The 19,863-nt window shown below is 43.5% G+C and overlaps 1 protein-coding gene across 1 annotated transcript in view; it reads left to right on the top strand.

Annotated features, from left to right (window-relative positions):
* Positions 1-19,863, top strand: part of cers1 (ceramide synthase 1) — a 32,142-nt gene that overhangs the window by 7,261 nt on the left and 5,018 nt on the right. The window contains exons 2-6 of the mRNA XM_005746803.1: positions 14,480-14,639; positions 17,825-18,005; positions 18,688-18,849; positions 19,018-19,165; positions 19,278-19,417. Coding sequence (XP_005746860.1) covers positions 14,480-14,639; positions 17,825-18,005; positions 18,688-18,849; positions 19,018-19,165; positions 19,278-19,417 — 791 coding nt within the window. The remainder of the gene's footprint in view (positions 1-14,479; positions 14,640-17,824; positions 18,006-18,687; positions 18,850-19,017; positions 19,166-19,277; positions 19,418-19,863) is intronic.

Here is a 19,863-nt window from a genome sequence, read left to right as displayed (position 1 = left end):
TCCTCTCCTCTCCTCTCCTCTCCTCTCCCCTCCCCTCTAATATATCATCACTTTGCATTTAGACAGGCAGCACCTCCTCCATCACCTGTCACACGATCTTTCTCTCCTGTGTGCTCCAGTGTGTCAGACATCATAAATGCACAGCACTTACAGGTGCATTAAAGTGCCAGGCTATCCCCGCTGTGTTCTCCACAGAGCATGGCTGCGATTAATCATCATCTGTCACTGCGCTGGATCAGTACAGATGTTATACGTGCACATGTACATTTTAGTCTGAATAATACCAGCGTAGCGTGTTCCTGACAGTGCTCACACATAGTTGAATGTCTGCTCATAGCTCATGTGCTAATAATGGGCTTCACGCACTTGCAGACTTGGTCCCGCACTGGTCCGTTTCAGCCTAGCGTGCACTCGGCTTCATGCCGACTAGCGCAGATTTTATTTCCTTTGCTTTCTAGATGTTTTCACCTGCTGAGTTTCGTATACCTGCATATGTGTTTTTTTGTTTTGTTTTTTGTCAAGATACTAAAATCATTTGGAACTCCCACACAGCTCCCACACGCTGCCTATCCATCAGTGCCACGCTAACTTCATTTCAGAAACTGAAGCAGAGTTTCTGAAATTAAACCAGCGCAAACCAGCGCAAACCGCTCTGGTCACCACTTCCCAAAAATTGGCCTTTTTCTGCAGACAGATTCATCACATGTTTGACATTTCATAGCCTGAATTATATAAATAAGTGTCAAATAGATTATTAATGAGTTGTCATTAATTGAGTCCTTAATGTTAACCTCCAGCAGGCTTCAGATTTCTGCAGACTTTCTTCATATTTACTGAATCATCTTGCAGACGACTCTTTCATATCCCAGGATTTAGTGCGACCGTGAGTCTCTGTGACTCCAGACAGAAAAGCACAGCAGATCGTTCATTTGATTTGCAGATAAAACTGGGAGTCGTGTGCAGCTTTTAACAGCGTGCACCAGCAGCTACAGAGCGGGGTCATGCATCAGCTCTGTTTGGTGAGTGTCACGGCGTTCCCTCCGGTTGCCTGGCATGTGTCGTGCGGCCTTGACCGCAGCAGAGTTGCCGTGCCGCTGGCCAGCTTTTTTCTCTTCCCCTTGTTTTCCTCCAGACTGACACAGTGGACAGGCCGCCACTGTGCAATAACACGCTGTCACTCAAGTTTTCACACTTGGCAGATGTCCTTCCTCTAACAAGGACACTTTACAAAAGTGTTTGAGGACTCAGCAGTCATGAGAAACCCCAGTTCATTCGGTCTGCTCATCACTTCGCACGCATTGTTTTTCAGAGCCATCTCTGCAGCACTTGCGTGCTTCATTTGTTCAGTGTAGTTAGGGGGAATCTAAGATCCAGGCATTCTTTGGAGCAGTTTAGAGATGCAATTAGATCAGTTTCTTTACCCCAGTCTCTCTCTCTCTCTGTGGGAAACAAACACAGACACAGTCTGTGCTAAATGCGTCCAGAATAGTTTCCTTCTTTAGTCTTTGTCATCCTCTCTTTCAAAATCTCTTCCTCTCCATCCCTCTGTTGCACTCGCCCTTGGATATCTTCTTCTCTGTCTCACCACCCACCGTGTGCTGTTGGATTTTATAGCTACACATAGCAAAACTGGAGTTTAGAGCTGGACCTTTATAGGTTCTCACTGACATCTGGCAGTGATTATAGAGGCTGTTCTTACAGGAATAGCCAAGGTGAGTGAGTCAGAGACAGCATGCAGACACCGGCATGTCACGCTTCACCATCCTCTCCAAGACAAATTGTAGCATTACAAACAATATGAACATTAGTGTGTGATAATATTTTTTAAAGTGGATCCATCATGCTAAAGTTTGGCTGCATGGTTTTATTCTTGGACTAACCTTCGAATGACTTACAGCTCAAATTAAGACTTATTTATCTCTCGCGAGGCTTCAGTGGAGCCCATCAGTTCATGCGCTCCTTTTAAGCCAATTTTCTTCTGATTGGCTGCCACGTGCAAATAGAATATTTGAGCAGCAGGTGGGTGGGGCTTCTGCGATGGCCTGAGAAGACCATATAAGAATATTCAATTTCCTTAACATCATACAGAGCCAAGAGCAGAAAAAAAGTTTCTAACCAACCATTTAAAGAGCTTTGAGCTCTTAGTGATCCCGGGCACAAACTGTGGTCGTGTTTGATATGAACATCTGTGTTTAGAACAGACCTGTTGTGTATTTGTCATTACTCGAGAGTCTAATAAAAGACCATGATGCGTTTAGTATCGTGCCCAAGCATACTTCAACATGCAATCCAATTCAGTTTTATTGATACAGCGCCAAATCACAACAACAGTCGCCTCAAGGCGCTTTATATTTTAAGGTAGACCCTACAATAATACATACAGAGAAAAACCCAACAATCATATGACCCCCTATGAACAAGCACTCTGGTGACAGTGGGAAGGAAAAACTCCCTTTTAACAGGAAGAAACCTCCAGCAGAACCAGGTTCAGGGAGGGGCGGGGCCATCTGCTGCGATTGGTTGGGGTGAGAGAAGGAAGACCAGAGTAGGCGGGGACTTGCTCCAACCAGCCTTCTGATTCACAGATGATCCGCTCTTTCTGGCTGCGATCATTTACTGTGACTATAAAATGTGGGAAATTACAAAAAATAAATAAATATGGAAAACTATCAACAGAAAACGTTATTAACTACTGAAGCATTTGAAAGCTAAAGTGGGTGTCTGCACAGGTGTGAGTGGAGTCATATCACAGGTTCTGTCCAAACTAACAATTCAACTAAAGTCGTTTTTTCATTTCAACTCCATCATTTATGTAATGAGGTCTCTCTGTGGTAGCTATAAAAATTTATAGTGTCTTTATCTTTTTCAATATCTCGGTGCCACTTTGAAGTACTCCATCCAAGTGTTCTCAGGATGGTTTTTTCAATGACTTCTGTTCATTTTTAATACGCCTGGCCTTTGTGTAGAAGCTGTTTGATATGTTTACGGTGCTTGCATCATAAATTCATCTTAAATAAAAAGGACGAAGTTAGATTTCCACACCACTCTGGTGCGATTCTTCCTTTGGGGGTTTTGACGCACTTGTGTCTTTTTGTCAGTTGCATGGTTGCAATATGTGGCTTGCAAACAACAACTCTTTTCATTACATCCTGGATACATTAAAGCAGCTACATGAGGGATTAGCACCAGAGCTAGGCTAAACGTTAGCAGCTGAGCTTGGGTATCTTTATGCTGCACACTTGCTTTCACTGTGAATCATTTTACACGTCTCAGACGTGACAACAATCAGTGATTATAATATGCAGACCGCATAAATAAACTATAAAAGTTCATCAAATGTAAAGTTATGGTAAGTCACCATATGACCTTTCCATTGTAGCAGTTAGCTTTCCTCTGTATTTGTTTAATGATGGTTTAGACCATCATGAGTAAATGGCTGTGATGCACTAACGAATGCCACCTGCAGTGCAGCTACGTAACGAACCATGACAGATACGTTCACGTCCACCTAGAACCACCTGAGGCAAAGACTCTGCAAGACCTCTGGCACCGCAGGAAAGAGTCCCATCTTTCTATTTGCAACGCATCAAACTTGTTCCTCTGTATGGCTGCATGACGCCAATAAGCTCGTATCCAGTGGGCTCACAACCATATAAAACAACATAACTTCCATGTCTGCTAAGTCCTTTGAACCTAGATTCTCTTTTTAATGAGTTAAAAGCGTCATATAAAAGTCTTTACGACAACAGCCTTGAGTTCCTGATCGCTTTATGGTCTCAATCATTAGTTTCAGGTCAGGTTAAATAGAATATTTACATCAGTTACTAACAAATTAGTAGGTCGTTTCACACTCATACATACACCAAAGTGTGCTCAGCTCGAGGACTGTAATTGGACTTCACACTGGCTACACCCGTCAGTGTTCACAGCAAGAATCAACTGTTTACTTACCATCGAACATATTTAATCCAGCCGGGTGTGCTGCTGATACATAATCAATGTTGCTCACTTAACCTCTGAATAAAGCTTTGTCTGATCAGAGTAAATTATTCCATTGAAGACACACACACATGCATTTTACTATTACAGTCCTTGTGCTGTCACAATATGGTCCATACTGCATTATGAACGACAGCCATATGTCTTCTAGCTGTTAGTTGGAGTATCTCAGCTCTTTGAGTGTGTATGTTGCTTTCTTTGGTCCTTCTGCAGAAGATTCTTGTCCTGTGTTACTTCTAAAGGAGAAAAGTGCCTGGAGGTCAAAGTTTATAGAACAATGTCACAATGTGGGTTTCACTACTGTTACCATAAATCATATTACAGAGACATATAGTATAATACTATGGCATTAAATCATTAGACACAAATGATAACCATGTGACCATCACAGGCTTTATGTTGCTGTTGCCTGTGACAGAACTAATGAAGTAGACTGTATGACACTTATGAAACTGTGTTTCTGGGTAGCAGTGTTACATGTTGTTCCTGCTATCGGACAGATCCATAGTGCTTTGTCATTTTTACCAGTTGGATGGACACAGTCCTCTGGTCTATATCAGCTTAGAAACTCTGCTGTAACCTGCTTAAACCCGCTGGTCTGATTGCAAACAGCAAATATGAAACTTGAACCAGCTCCATCTACACTAGAAACGATACTTAATTGTGCAAAACTGCAGAAGCGGTTATATAATTGTCTACTTGTCATTAGGAACCAGGTAGATGAGGGTCAGTGTCATGCATCACGTAAACACTTCACTTGCTCGGCTTTGTTTTTCTGAGGCAGGTGTAAAAATAGGACTAACGGATGAGTAAAAACTTGGTTATATAAACATAACAGCTGTATAATACAAAAAAGAAACTGTTCAGTCCTCTTCCAGTTGAACGTTAGGTCTCAGTCAGCATAGCTGCTAATCTGTTAGTTAGGAAACATAATGCTGCTTCACATATGTAATGATAAGTTAATGATCATTTGTCAGTTAATCTGAGAACAAGCGTCGGCTTATTGGCTTCACTAACAGGCCACACCTCCTCCTAATAGGAGCGGCTGCCTTTTCTCTCCCCATGTCATGTTAAGTTTGACACATTACAATATGTGCTGGAATATAAAACACATACCCTGCCTTACCCATGTCTTATGCCAATGAAATAATACATTTACTCAGCAGGAAGTGAAACTACAGGTTTATTTTTGCCTCCGAGGTCTCTGGTAGAACACGCTGAACAGATTCAGAGAGTTCCTCATGTTTTATTGTGCCGTTTATAGTATGTATGGCATGCAAACCTTTGTTTAAATAACCAAATCAAGTTGATAATCAGTCAAATTCTGTTCATCCTGAAGCTGTTTCCATTTTTCTGTGTTGAGTGCACCTAAAAACAATAATCATGATTGTGGCGTACTGAAGCCAGCAGAGTCAAATCTTCAGAAATGGCTTTTCCATGCCACACTAATGCACTTCTGCAGCTGTCAGTCACGATTTCTGTTCATTCGCTCAGCTGGAGATGCTGATGGGTTATCAGCGCTCGTCCAATCACGTTCTGGCATGCAAATTAGTTGTTTCACTAGACAGAGCCCTGTCTAATCGTGTGTCTTTAATCAAATCAAGTTGAAATGTTCAGCAGTTTAGGAACCTTCACATGAAAGTTGAAAAACCCATCAGATGCTGTTTGGTCCTGTTAGGCTCACTTCCTACAGATGTATTTAGAATTACAGTATATGTTGTTTCCCTTGAAATAGGAAAATATTTCTGGTGTCCTTCAAAGCCCACATTTGACCTTTCATTTATGGGGCTGAATTCTGAGTTATTTAGTCGGGTCTTTAGGATTTTCTGTAAATTAAAAAGTGAAAGTTTTGTGTTCTACAGTATGCAAACAGCAGTTAAAAGCTTCTGGCCATAGGCTGTAGTGTAGGTGTGAAAACCAGCATAAAAGTACCAAATCAAATGTATGTTTGTAAAACATCTGACTGCCGTAGTGGGAATTGTTCATGTATGCATCAAGACACATATGTTCCTTCCCTTTGTGATTAATCATCCAGTTTTTTTCCATAAAGTCATTCATGCCGTGGTGAGCTGATTCATCCGAGGCTCAGAGAGAACTGAAATCCATCTCTTTCTGTTTAGTCACATACAAATTAGCAGTTGACTCATTTCCCAGCATCCACGGCTCGCCGTCGGCCTCAGCAGACCTCTGAGTAGGCAGGATATGAATGCATGCCTACAACATACCAACTGGAGAGATTAGAAGACGAGTCAGGGCGAGTCTGTTGCTGTCCGTAGAGAATAGGAGGAGAGAAGGAAGGAAGTGTGAGATGCACCAACAGTGCAGTGCTAGAAACAAATCAGTGACGTTAGTGGTGTTTGTCTTTATCTCCTTGTTGGCCCACAACACTTCAACGCATCTTTGATATGACTCGACTTTCACATTACTGGTATTTCCTTTGTTGCTGCTTCACATTAAAGGCCAGCCACTCTTGAACTACCCAGAGGCTTCTAATGAGAACAATAGAGACTGCTAATAATATAAACGGGTCACATTTGCTACACAGTCTCCACTGATTCACTGAGCTTGTCCAATATTTCTTACAAATACTTGTTACATTGTAAAGTTAGTGGGTACATGATGCATCTTAGATTAGAGTCTGTGAAGGTTCTCAGTCATCCAGGTCATCGTAGTCAAAGGAGCTTGCAAAGAAAAGCGTCTGGACTTCTTTAAGTTGCTTGAAGACGTTTCACCTCTCATCCGAGAAGCTTCTTCAGTTCTAAGGTCAAATGGTGGAGAGTCCCAGATATAAACCTAGTGGGAGTTTCCCCCCACAGAGGGACAAAAGGACCCCCTGATGATCCTCTAATCGCCTGAGCCAAGGTGGGAAACTGGGCGTGGGTCCCAATCAGCCAGAGTCTCGGGTGTGTTCATTGTGACACCTGGCCCCACCTTATCATGCGAATTCCTGAGGTCAGATGGCCCAGGATGTGAGTGGGCGTTAAGGCGTCTGGGAAGGGATCTCAAAACTGGATTATAGATGGCAGAGAGTTGGTGTCGTAAACCCCGCCTCTGTGGGGCCAGGTTTCACAATTAACAAACCCGAAACTCTGGCTGATTGGGACCCACGCCCAGTTTCCCACCTTGGCTCAGGCGATTAGAGGATCATCAGGGGTCCTTTTGTCCCTCTGTGGGGGGAAACTCCCACTAGGTTTATATCTGGGACTCTCCACCATTTGACCTTAGAACTGAAGAAGCTTCTCGGATGAGAGGTGAAACGTCTTCAAGCAACTTAAAGAAGTCCAGACGCTTTTCTTTGCAAGCTCCTTTGACTCTTAGATTAGAGATTAGAATACGCTGTTGACATGAAATTCACTGAAACGGTTTGAATCTTATCTGTCTGATAGAGTTTGTTCTTGTACGTGTGGAGTCTTCCTTACATATGGAAGCGAGTCCTGGAGTTCCACAGGGTTCTGTGCTGGGACCAGTACGTTTTACATTACACATGCTTCTTTTAAGCAATATGATTAGAAAACCCTAAATATATTTTCATTGCTATGCAGATGATGCCCAGATAGAAATCAATTATTTAAACTACAGGCGTCTTAAAGACATAAAGACCTGGACGTCTTGTCATTTTCTGACGTTATTATATTCGCCCTAAAAAAAGAAACATTGTATCTAACTACATACTTACTCTGGTTAGTGTTGCGGTGGCCTCCAGCAACACTGCGTGTCCTTCAGTGCAGACATTTAGCTACATTACTTCTAGGCTGGACTATTTTAATTAATCTTCTCTTTGCCTTACAGTATTAAGTGTCTTTAGGTGGCTGTTGTTGTGATTTTACGCGATATAATTGAATAACTGCATCGCTGTGTAAACTTCAGTTATGTGTAAAGTCCTTATTGCTGTGGTCACTTTTAGATGGTATGAAAAAGAAGAAAATGAAGCTCTGTGAGGTCCGTCTAACTTTATGAAATGGTGTTTTGATCTAAGCTGATCCAGTTTAAGGACTCCAAGCAGTGGTTGCTTGATTTTCTACATCCATGGAAAACAAGATGAGCGCAAGATCAACTCACCACAAATATCAAAGACAGGAACAGGAAGTGTAAGCATGCAGAGTGTTCTTAACTAATCAAATCAGCTATACAGGTCAGGCTTTCTAAACAATGCAATAAGTGGAGTGTTTCCAGCTCCTTCTGTCTCTCTGGGCGATAATCTTTATCCCCACTGACAGCTGTCCCCTCCTCACCTTGTTAGGAACAAGCAATGACATGGATGGAGTGAGCGAGATGATTTTGTCTTTAGAGAGCCAAATAACCCGAATCAGGTGAGGAGGTGGGCTGGAAGTGTAATGAAAAGGATATTTGGTAATTTCGCATTAAGGTCAAGCCAGTGGATTCTAACCTACTTAACGGCACGAGAAACTTCTACGAGTTGGGGTTGCGTAAATGGTTAATCACAGATAAACAGGCTGTCTTTACTCGCATATATATATATAGTGTAAAAATCTGGCCATCCCTTGGATTAGCCTTTGCAAATCCTATTTGGCCTCGGTGTGGAAAAAAGATGTAAAGAGCACAGAGGGAATGTGTTACAGAATCCAGTTTAAAGGTGACACTGAGACGGACGCAGTGACGTCAGACTCGCTGAGAGGAATCGAAGCCAGGCTGAAGCAAAGGAATGAAAGAGGTTTAGAGAGAGAGTGCAACCCTTATTGAACAGAGCCACGCATGAGCCAGCATCCTGACTCACTGGCCCAGTTTATCTCCTTATGCAACAGGCCACAGTCCATTCACCTTCTCTCATCACTCGCTTCCAGGAAGTGCAGGGGGAGGGAGAGTGAAGAGGGTAATAAGGGGGTCCTGCTACACTTAAGCTGGGAAAGAGTGGGGAGAAAACCGATAAGGAAGTGGAAGCATAATGGAAAGACATCGTAAGCCACACTGCAGGGCCTTGCCAGCATCCCTGCATGGTTGCTATGGGAACCAGCCATTTGTCATCAAGTCCCTCTCACACTTCCTCCATATACACTTGTACACTATACGCTTTTCTCCTTCTGTTTTAAAGGCCGGCCTCTCTCTGTGGCAGGGAGAGAAACCACAGAAGGGGACAGAGAGATGAAGCCTCCGGCTAGAGAACGAGTTCAGCCAGAGTCTGTCTGTCAGAGCGAGAGAGGAAGAGGGGGGGGAGCTGTTGAGTGGTCGTAGGTCCCAGCTGAGTGTAACTCAAGGCCCTGTCATTTATCCGACAGAGGATGAGCGGATTATCTCAGTGTCCTTGACCCACTATACCCCCGCTCTGTAGGCTGGCACAGAAAACCGAAGGGTAGATGGATGGAGTGGGCGGAGAGGACCCAAAGAGATGGTGGGCTGGGTGGCACGCAGCGAGACAAGAAGGGAGCCGTTGGCAGACTGTTACATAATCTCACAATCTGCATTTGAAACAAATGTTGTGGGATTTGGGATACTCGGAGGCCAGAAGACCAGAGTATAGAGAGCGCACCTTTCCCAGAATGAATCTTTGGTATTCCCCAAAAACACCAGTGACTCAGTCATAAATCTGCTAACAGCCACTCGATGCTGTTGGGTCATATCACTTCGTTGAGAGTGGCATTGTCAAAAAATAGCCAGCACAGGGGGGCTGCCTTGCTGTGTGCATGTTACAACAAGTACTGAAACCTAATACAAACCAGGAAGGCCAAAGTAATAGATCCCTGCCTGCACGTCTACAAAGAAGCCAATGTTTTGTTTGTAGGGATTATACACAGTCACCAAAAAATATAACAACTTGGTTTATTATTGGACTTAATACTCAGGATGTAAGGAGCACCAATACACAAAAAGGTATAAAAAAGTAACAACCATCGATTTGCTGTACTGTGAGTTAGAGCCTGAGTCATACAGGAGCTCGCTCTCTCTCTCTGTCTATATATATATATGTCAGGTGTAGGAGACCAGCTACTATGGAGGCAGAGCTTGACTCTGCACTGCATTAGCTGTGATGTGTATGTATTGATATTATATTGTATACACAAATATATATAGGTGAATATCTGTATATCTGAGACAGTTCAATCATATTGGTCGAGCTCACTTTTGAGTTTTACGGTGTTTTCACACTTTTGCTATTCAGCCCATTCACATCAAACGCTGGTACATGTTCCCCGTTTGTCTGTGCAGATGTGATTATGGTAATTTAACTCAATCTTGTGGAGGAGGCGGTCTCAATACAGATGAACTCAAGAGCGGCTTGTTTATGGCGAAACTGTGACCCGACCTCAATCTGATCAAACTATCAGAAATACGCTGCAAATTTGAGGGAAATACCTTCTAGCTATGCTTTGCATTCTGGGATGCAGCAGAGTACACAAGCTGCAGTAACTAGCTGTAAAATGACCCGAGGACTCATTTGGATGAGCGGCGATGTTTGGTCAGATGACCACATTTGTCTTTCGTTTATTTACTTTTGTTGCTCTCGCTGCAGACACATCTGGCCAATAAGCAGACTGAATGTTTGGTTTGTAGCAGCACATTTGGGTTGCTACGAGTGCAGATTTCTTTGTGTGAACAGAAACCAAACCAGACGAAAAAGCTAAAAGTCGTGCAAACTCATGCATGATTTGGATCAGAGTAAACAAACTATTAGAAGTCAAAAGTTTAAAAGCATTCAGCTCTTTTTTTAGACTTCCTCTGTAAATAGTTTTGGCTGCTATCAGTTTTTTCTCTTCTCAGCCTGAACAAGAATAGCAGAAAGAATGAAAAGTACTCAAATCCATAGACTCCAAACACAAGATGGACTCTACTCGTCAAACTGTGGGACCCTTTTCACTCAATTCAATTCTTTATTTATTTGTCACATGTAGTTATAACTAGTACAACACACAGTGAAATGTTTTTTCCGGCTAAAAAGTACTCCCCCCCCGACTGTGCATCTTACCGTGCAAAATATTACGCTGTAATAGTTAAGAGCTATAGTGTACGTATTTACATAAATACAGATGTAAATGATAAAATACAAATCAAAATAAGGATAAAACTCAAAAGAAAATTATATACTGTGTATGGAATTGTCCATCATGTTGTCCGATTTGTGTTTTGATTGAGGAGTCTCACTGTTTGTGGGTAAAAACTCCTCCTGAACCTTTCAGTTCTTGTTTTCAGGCTACAGAGGCGTTTCCCTGACCTCAGTGGCCTGAACAGTTTGTAAGCGGGATGGCTGGAGTCGTTAGTGATCCTGATGGCCCGGGATCTGCACCTTTCAGCGTAGATGTCCTGCAGTGTTGGTAAAGATGTTCCCATGGTGCGTTCAGCTGTGCGCACGACCCTCTGCAGGGCTTTCTGTCATTGGCTAGCTACATGTTACTGTAATTTTAAAAAAGGACCTTATTTATGTCTTATTTAATACAGTTTTAAAGGACAGATTCAACCATAAACTGAGGCCATAAATCAGGGAAGCACTTCTACGATAGTTTACTCTTCACACCCAGACGTCTGTCTTCCATAAACAGTCTACGCTCGTGTTAGACAGTTTTGGTACAGTCCACAGAAACACATGGTAGTGTTTGTCACTACACGACTGGGACAGACCTTTGGTTGTGTAACCCAGTGCAGAGTCGCTGCAGTGGAAACACAGTGACAGAAATACTGCAGATGACTCAAAACACATGTAATGCATGTGATGTGTGTGTATATATATTTATATAGTGTAGTGACAGACAAGTCTGGGCGAAACAGCCAGAGGTGAATATAACAGATAGGATCCATCTTTTTTAACTTTACTTGGAGATGGATCCGGAATGAGGGCGACTAACCAGTGAGATATGAGCTGGTGCTTTTGCTGCAGCCTGTAGCAGACTCGAGTGTTTCAGCCACTGTGAACGTGGGAAAGCTTATTTTTTTGAGTGAATCGAGGGGGGTGTGTGTTAAAAGAGTGTGGGAGGGGGGCTGTGTGCTGACAGCTGGCTTCTATAAATAAATGTCGCAGGCAGGAGGGAGACGAGGGTAGTGAGAGAGAGCTGGGGGTGAGGGGAGGAGACGGATGGGAGGGCTGATGGAGATGTACTGGAGACTTAAAAGAACGTGGACAGTGTCATGACTTACTCAGCACGCACCGTGTCTCAACCAGTCAGCAGCCCCGGCTGGGGATCGTGTGCCCCGCCCCCCGCGTGCTGCCTGTTCTTCTGAACATGTAACACATAATCTCACATCTGTGTTGCTCCATCAGCTTCTCGTCCTGTTTTGATTCGTGCGTGTGACGCAGACAGACGTCAGACCCAGAAAACAGCAGAGACACAAAAAAGCAGGAGAAGAAGGATAAAAAACCTGAAAACAGGAGTAAAAGTTAGAAACAGCAGCGTCATGCAGGAAAAGCAGAAACCAGAACGCTTTCTAATCTGCAGCCACGCTCGCTCCATTAATTTGTCATGTATGTAAAAGGATCACGGAGCCGTAGACCAGCAGCTCGGTAACAACTGATTGAGATGCAGCGTATCACTGACACAGCCAGCTTTCACTCTGCTGCCTCCTGTTACCGTTTCATTGCTTTCCAGCGCGTGTGCGTGTCGTTTGTGTACGAGGCGGTGAGCTGACTCTGGTTTCCTGTCTTGGCGCAGCTGTGCAACACTAAGCACTTGCCTGTCGGATTAATTTACCTGGTGCACTACTTCACCTACGTGCTGTGCCTTTGTCCACGTCTCTATTAGTTCGACGGTCACAAGTGATTCCTCCCTTTCATTCAAAATTAATCAATTATGCTCATTTTTAAGAGTTTCTGCTGCCGCGACAACAAAAGGCCTCACAAAGTGGTGGAAGTGAGTTTGGGGGAGGGCAACCAAGAAGATAACACAGGCTCAACGTGAGTGGGTGGGTCGGTTAGGTACCGCCTACACGGGTTTGTCTGATGAGGAGCCTCTTCACCAACTTCCTCTATTTCTGCTTGAAAGCAAAGCATTAGCAGACTTTTCTGGGGTCTGGCGGTCATGTGCTGCTACTGTAGTCTGCAGAGGCGTGCTGAAGCTCGCGAGCTTCACAGACTGCAGGACGTCGTTGTTCTCCAAACCGTGCAGCTGACCTCTCTTATTTAACGAAGGGCATTTCGACCCCTGCACATTTTTTAGTGTCTGTTCAGTTGTTTGTACTTTGGTTTCATTCTGCACTCAGTTGCCAGATTATTAGGAACAATTAAACAAGCGTATGATAGCCTGGCTGTAAACTGCAGTGGAATGAATCCTCAACATGCTGGTTTTACTTTTCAGTCTAGTTTTGAAGTACAGAAGTGAAACAGATGTTTTATTACACTGTATACAAATGTGAGTAAATTTAGCACTGGCTGTGTTCGTTTCATGCCGTCCATTCAAGCATAAAAAAGGAACCAAACTATTTACAGACAACTTAACAACTAACTAATTGTGTGTTTGTATTTTTTTGCAAAAAAATGGCATGATGTGCAGTGTGTCCTTAAAGAATTTGTGGTAACTGTTTGTGGACGTCGTGTCCTTTAGAAATGGGGAGCAAAGACCTGATGCAGTCGGTCATGGTCAGTGGATAGTTGCTGTCAAGAAGCCATTCTTAAGATAAGGAAACAGGCAGAAAAGGCTGAGGTTTGCCAGATTACAGCAGAACTGGAGTGAAAATGAGTGGAAATAATAATAATGGAGTGATGAAACCAAATTTGAGATTCTTCGGCTCAAATCATCATCAGTATGTACGGACGAGGTGAGGAGAGATGCACACATCTGTAAAACATTTCAGTAAGAGGTGCTGGGGATCCAAATTATGGACGTAGAAAAGTGCCATCAGATTTTGGTCCACCTGACTGGCAGCAGCTTCAGTGTCAACATTACAGTCATGCCAAACACGCTGCCAGTGCAGCGAAAGCAACCAGTGGAAGAGGATCAGTCATGGATTGGCCTCATCCGGTCAGAGAAGATGCCTAACAGACTTCAGACGCTGTTAGGAACAAAGCTGGTCACACCAAATATTGGCTTTCAAGCAAATTGCATTTTTGCCTTGCATACTGCATTTCCATATACTATTGCACATTTCAATAAATCGCTGTACCTACTACTTATTCACAGCTCGAGACTTTTGCACAGCACTGCACCTGCAAAACTCTCAAAGCTTCATGAAGCTTCATGCATGAACTGTTTAGCTTACTGGCAATAAACTTGCAACTCTGTGCAAAATATTTGAAATTAATTATTAATTATCTTTCTCAGTACTTGCAGTGCAGCGCAAGACAAGATCGATTCTCTAAAATGAATTATGGGCAACTAAACGACTTCCTCAGCTCTGCAGCCTCAACGTGTATCAGCCGACCGTGAGCAGAGCGAGCAGCCATGTTTGCCTTCCCAGACTCTCACTGCATGTAGAATAGATTTTTTAAAAAGCGTCAGTTTCCAAGGATCTACCCAAAAGTCTAGAAACAGCTCATTTAATTCTCAGCTCGACTTCCTCTGGTGTTTTTTTCTCACCGTCTCTCTCTCTGCTCTCTCTGCAGCCTCTCGGACAGTGGTGTAGGCTGCTGCCCAAAGATGCTGCCAAGATGCCAGAGAGCGCGTGGAAGCTGGTCTTCTACACCATGTCCTGGTCCTACAGCACCTACCTGCTCTTCTTCACCTCCTACTCCTATTTCCATGACCCGCCCTCTGTCTTCTACGGTACGATACACGACACTGATCACATGTCTTCTGTAGCCTGTGCTAACTGAATCCTAAGCTCTTCATCATACAGGATGCTACAAAACCCGAACAGGCGATTTTTAAATCACAATTCTCTCAGCACTTTAACTTACACAGATACCAAACCTCTCAGCTCAGAAGCTGAAGCCATTTTAATCTAATGAAACAGCAGGAGCGCTGCCTAATCCTGTGGAGACACTGTGGGGGTAAAATGCCACCTTGAGTCCTCAAATAGGCAGATATTTATAGCAGCGCATGCAGGATGTGGTTCTGGTTTATGCATATTTGCAGCTTTTAACTGGTCACCTTTTATGGTTCTTTAGGATTTATTGTAGTTTTTTTATACAATGCAAAAAGCATATTTATTTACTTGTTTATACAGACCAGTATTTGTTAAAATAAAGCTATCTATTAATAATTTATTCATGTTTTCCGAGTTCTGCCCCACCGTTTACAATAAATCAGCGGCAAAATTGTACTTCATGGAGAGCAGCGCCGCGGCTGAGACCCTGTGTAGTGCTCATCATTGCATTGCTAATAGAGGATAGATGCACACTGGGGATTTCACATATAATTCAGTGGTGCCTTTCATAGTCTCTCAGCCTCTTCTATCAGACACAGAGTTGTCAAGGCTCCTGCGCCGAGCTCACAAAGGCTAGCTGACGGCGCCAGGTTCGTGTTTAATCGCTGCTTCGCTTTTAATAGCTGTCAGCCTGAGATGTGTGCAGAAGCTTTATTCCTCTACAAGGCTGGACTGTTACTAATGGAGGGAGGAAGGGAAAGAGAGATACAGCTACTGTGAGAATTTAGGAAATTAGTCGAAATCAAAGTGCAGTGACGGGACTGAGGAGGAGGAGTGTATCGCTGCCCCAAAGAGATGAGAAAAGCTTTGGTCCCCAGTAGAGGGGAAAAAAGGCTCCAGTTCCCATGCCCCCCCCCCTTGGCAGCTCCTCTGTTGTGATGCAGCTAGCGGCCCTCCTCTCAATGTTTAATGACGGACGGTCCAATCAATGAACATTACACAAGGCCCCAACGTAACCTCATATCACTGGAGACGAGCCTTACTCAAACACAGGAGGAGAAAGTTTCCGTCCAATATCCGATAGGTTTCAGTGATATAAGCCAGGCTACATGCATTTAGCTAGTTTCTCACAGCACTTTAAAAACCCTCTGTAAAGCTCTCGGGGATAAACGCGATCGCTCCAGCTTCCTCCCATCCTGACTACCACAGCTGACCCTTCACTTCTGGTATCCCCTGGAAGTTATTGTCCATTTGCAGCGGGTTTCTTGCATATGTGTCACAATTAAATGTTGTTGAGCATCAAATATTAGCCAAAGATAACCATTTTTAAATGATGATTTCATTTATTAAGGGAAAAAAATCTTACCTGACCCTGAATAAAGTAATTGGCCACTTTTGTTAAGTCATGAATTAACTGTGAATGAACCATTAGCCACTGCCAGACCTGATAAATCAAGAACTCACTTAAATAAAACCTGCTGACTGAGTCAATTTAGCTAAAAGAGCTCAAAAAGCAACACGTCAACATGAGTCATTGACATCTATCAGTCTGAAAAGAGTTACAAAGCCATTACTAAGGCTTTGGACTCCAGAGACCCCCAGTCAGTTATTAGTCACAGTTAAGGTTACAGTCACAGTCACAACTACAGTCACAGTTACAGCTACAGTCACAGTTACAGTCACAGTCATAGTTACAGTTACAGTCACAGTTACAGCTACAGTCACAGCTACAGTCACAGTTACAGTCACGGTTACAGTTACAGTCACAGTTAAAGTTACAGTCACGGTTACAGTTACAGTTACAGTCACAGTTACAGTTACAGTCACAGTTACAGCTACAGTTACAGTCACAGCTACAGTCACAGCTACAGTCACAGTTACAGTCACGGTTACAGTTACAGTTACAGTCACGGTTACAGTTACAGTCACAGTTACAGCTACAGTTACAGTTACAGTCACGGTTACAGTTACAGTTACAGTCACAGTTACAGTTACAGTCACAGTTACAGCTACAGTTACAGTTACAGTCACGGTTACAGTTACAGTTACAGTCACAGTTACAGTCACAGTTACAGCTACAGTCACAGTTACAGTCACGGTTACAGTTACAGTTACAGCTACAGTCACAGTTACAGTCACGGTTACAGTTACAGTTACAGCTACAGTCACAGTTACAGTCACAGTTAGAGTTTAAAAAAAAGCCTCCACAGTCGTCTGTTTCATGAAATGTGTCACAAACAGTGTGGCTGAGTCATTCTTCACTCAGTTACCAGCAGATGCTGATGGTGTTTGACTGTAAATGTTTCTGAGATCTAGACGCCACCACAATCTGATCTGACAGATACTGTGACTCTATTTTTGGCCATAAATGGTCGACAGTGCGTTAAACCACATTTTGGCAGAGACAAACATGTGCCTCCATCACGTGAGCTGGGGGCCTGATGTGAAAGGCACGCCTCTGTTCCACCGCAGTGACAAATGCAACGCAGTCGCCTCTTCGCCTTTTATCTTGTGAGAAATTGTGCAAAGAGCAGAAGCTGTCTTATGAGAAGAAGGATGTAGATAGGATGCATGTGAGGAAGTTCAGAGCTGAACTTCTTCAAGAGGCTGCACGACTCTTTGTGTTTATTGGAAGATGTTCTGATTTCACTGCGCGTCTCGATCCAAACCGAGGTCATCGTGCATTTATCGATTAACAAAGATGTTGATGAGCGGCAGGTAGTCATGTGTTTTAGAGGCTTTAAGAAGTGCACACATGATTGACTTGTGCACGGATGTTAATGAGCTCTGGATTTGAATCTCACTGTCAGCTGAGGCCTTTCTGCATGTTTGGTTGACCACAGTTTAATGGCTTAAAATTACAAAGTGTTACAAAAAAGTATTACCAAAAAAAACCCCACAAAAGCTCGTTAAGACTAGAAACCCGTATCGCCCAGTGTGTGGTGTTGCTGCCCTGTAAACAGAGTATCTTTGTTATTTATGGTTGTGTTAAAGACGGCGTTGGCGACAGGAAGGGAAACAGTGAAGTCCAGAATAAAAACAAAATGCTTTACTGTACATCATTCATTATCTACATTCACAAGCGTGTTCTTAAAACACCTTCTTATGCAAGCAGGATAAAATTTCCCATCTGTCCCTGCAGACTGGAAGAGCGGTATGTCAGTGCCTACAGACATCGCCATCGCCTACCTGATCCAGGGCAGCTTCTACGGCCACTCCATTTATGCTACCATCTATATGGACGCATGGAGGAAGGACTCTGCTGTCATGGTGGTGCACCACATCATCACGCTGGCGCTCATCAGCTTCTCCTACGCATTCAGGTACTTTTTGTTTTTCAGCTCATTTTCTAACACAGAAGCACAAAATCACAGTTCATGAATGATTGTATAGTTTTGGTTGGTTAGTCGAAACACCAGTTTGACTGGAGGGTAGGAGGCAGAGTTTAGTGGAAACTAGAGCAGATGTGTTCGTTCACTGCCTTAAGTAAAATGCAAATTATCAGAAAAAAGTAAATCTGTAAATACGATTGCTGACAACATCGAGGGAATGACATTTATCACGTTACAGATGGCCCCGCCCCTCCCCGAGGCTGGCTCTGCTGGAGGCTTCTTCCTGTTAAAAGGGAGTTTTTCCTTCCCACTGTCGCCAGAGCTCTTGCTCTTAGGGGCTCATATGATTACTGTGGCTTTCTCTGTGTTGTTGTAGGCCATACAAAATGCTTTTGGGCAACTTTTGTTGTGATTTGGAGCTATATATATATATATATATATATATATATATAAGACTGAATTGTAATTGGACCGCTGACCTCTTCAGTGTTTTGAGGTAAAAAGGATAAAAAGCTATGTGGTGTGTCTAAATATCACATTGTACCGACCCAAAGAACAAAGACAACAGAGTGAATGTATAGAAAATGTAAAAGTCAAGTCTGCTTTCTGCTTGTCACCGAGCTCAGCATCTATCAGGATCCTCGTGCCACAGTCTGTGCTCTCTGCCCTCCAGATACCACAACATCGGGATTCTAGTGTTATTCCTGCACGACATCAACGACATCCAGCTGGAGTTCACCAAGCTCAACGTCTACCTGAAGTCCAGAGGAGGAGGTTATTACCTGCTAAACGACGTGCTGTCCAACTTGGGCTCCGTCAGCTTCAGCATCACTTGGTGAGAGATTTAACATCGGCTTATTTTCCTCAGCTGCTTGTTCTCCATTTGTTCTCCATCACGGTGAAGCGTTTTGTAGTCTTGACAGCATTATAATTATTCTGTCTGGAAGACGCTGAAGACGAGCGGATATGTAATACATTGTGTTCCCGTTTTCGTCTCTCTCAGGTTCTGGTTCCGTCTGTACTGGTTCCCCCTCAAAGTCATGTATGCCACTTGTGTGTCCAGCCTCCAGTCCGTCCCCCACATCCCCTTTTACTTCTTCTTCAATGCGCTTCTCTTCGCCCTGCTTCTCATGAACATCTACTGGTTCTTGGTGAGGACACTGGTTTTGTCAAATGTTCCATTCAAACCCTGAAAGTCTTTCATTTTTGGACACGCCGTCTGATTTCTTTGCATTTCCTGTTTACCTCCCCTGTTGTGTGCAGTTCATTGTGATGTTTGTAGTGAAGCTGCTGAAAGTAAAGGAGGTGAACGATGTTAGGGAGTACGAGGACGAGGACAGCAGGAAGGAGCCTCCAGCAGAAAACAGCACTGATGATGCTGGACATCACAACTCTGCACAGGGGTGAGCCCAACCTTCAGCATGTGTACTTTGGGTCATGTAATGTAGATCTTATTTTAGAGGAAACCAAAGCAGCTGTGCTGATGTTCAGTGGCAGAATTTCCACATGAATAAATTATTAGATTTAACACATTAGACTGTAAACGGTCCTGTTTCAACCATCCTCTCTGAGCGCTGCCTGACAGTACAAGACATCCAGACGTTACCAAAATACACATTTAATGATGAAACACATTTCTATAGCCAAGCCTTACTGGAATGTGTCGAGTATACTAAACAAACAAACAAAACGGCGAGCCCAAAGCCATGCGAGCAGCTCTTTGATGCTGCGCTTTGTGCTTTGAGCTGACCGATTCATCAGCAAGAGGCTGAATCATCAGTGACAGCTTGAGTGGGAAGCAGACAGCAGAAAGCTATACAACATCGAAGCATCAGGTAAACGTGGCCTC

This window comes from Pundamilia nyererei, unplaced genomic scaffold (assembly GCF_000239375.1).
Source record: "Pundamilia nyererei isolate P.nyererei 1_Seehausen unplaced genomic scaffold, PunNye1.0 scaffold00183, whole genome shotgun sequence".
Classification (NCBI taxonomy): Eukaryota; Metazoa; Chordata; class Actinopteri; order Cichliformes; family Cichlidae; genus Pundamilia; species Pundamilia nyererei.
This window is presented reverse-complemented; position numbering and strand designations above follow the sequence as displayed.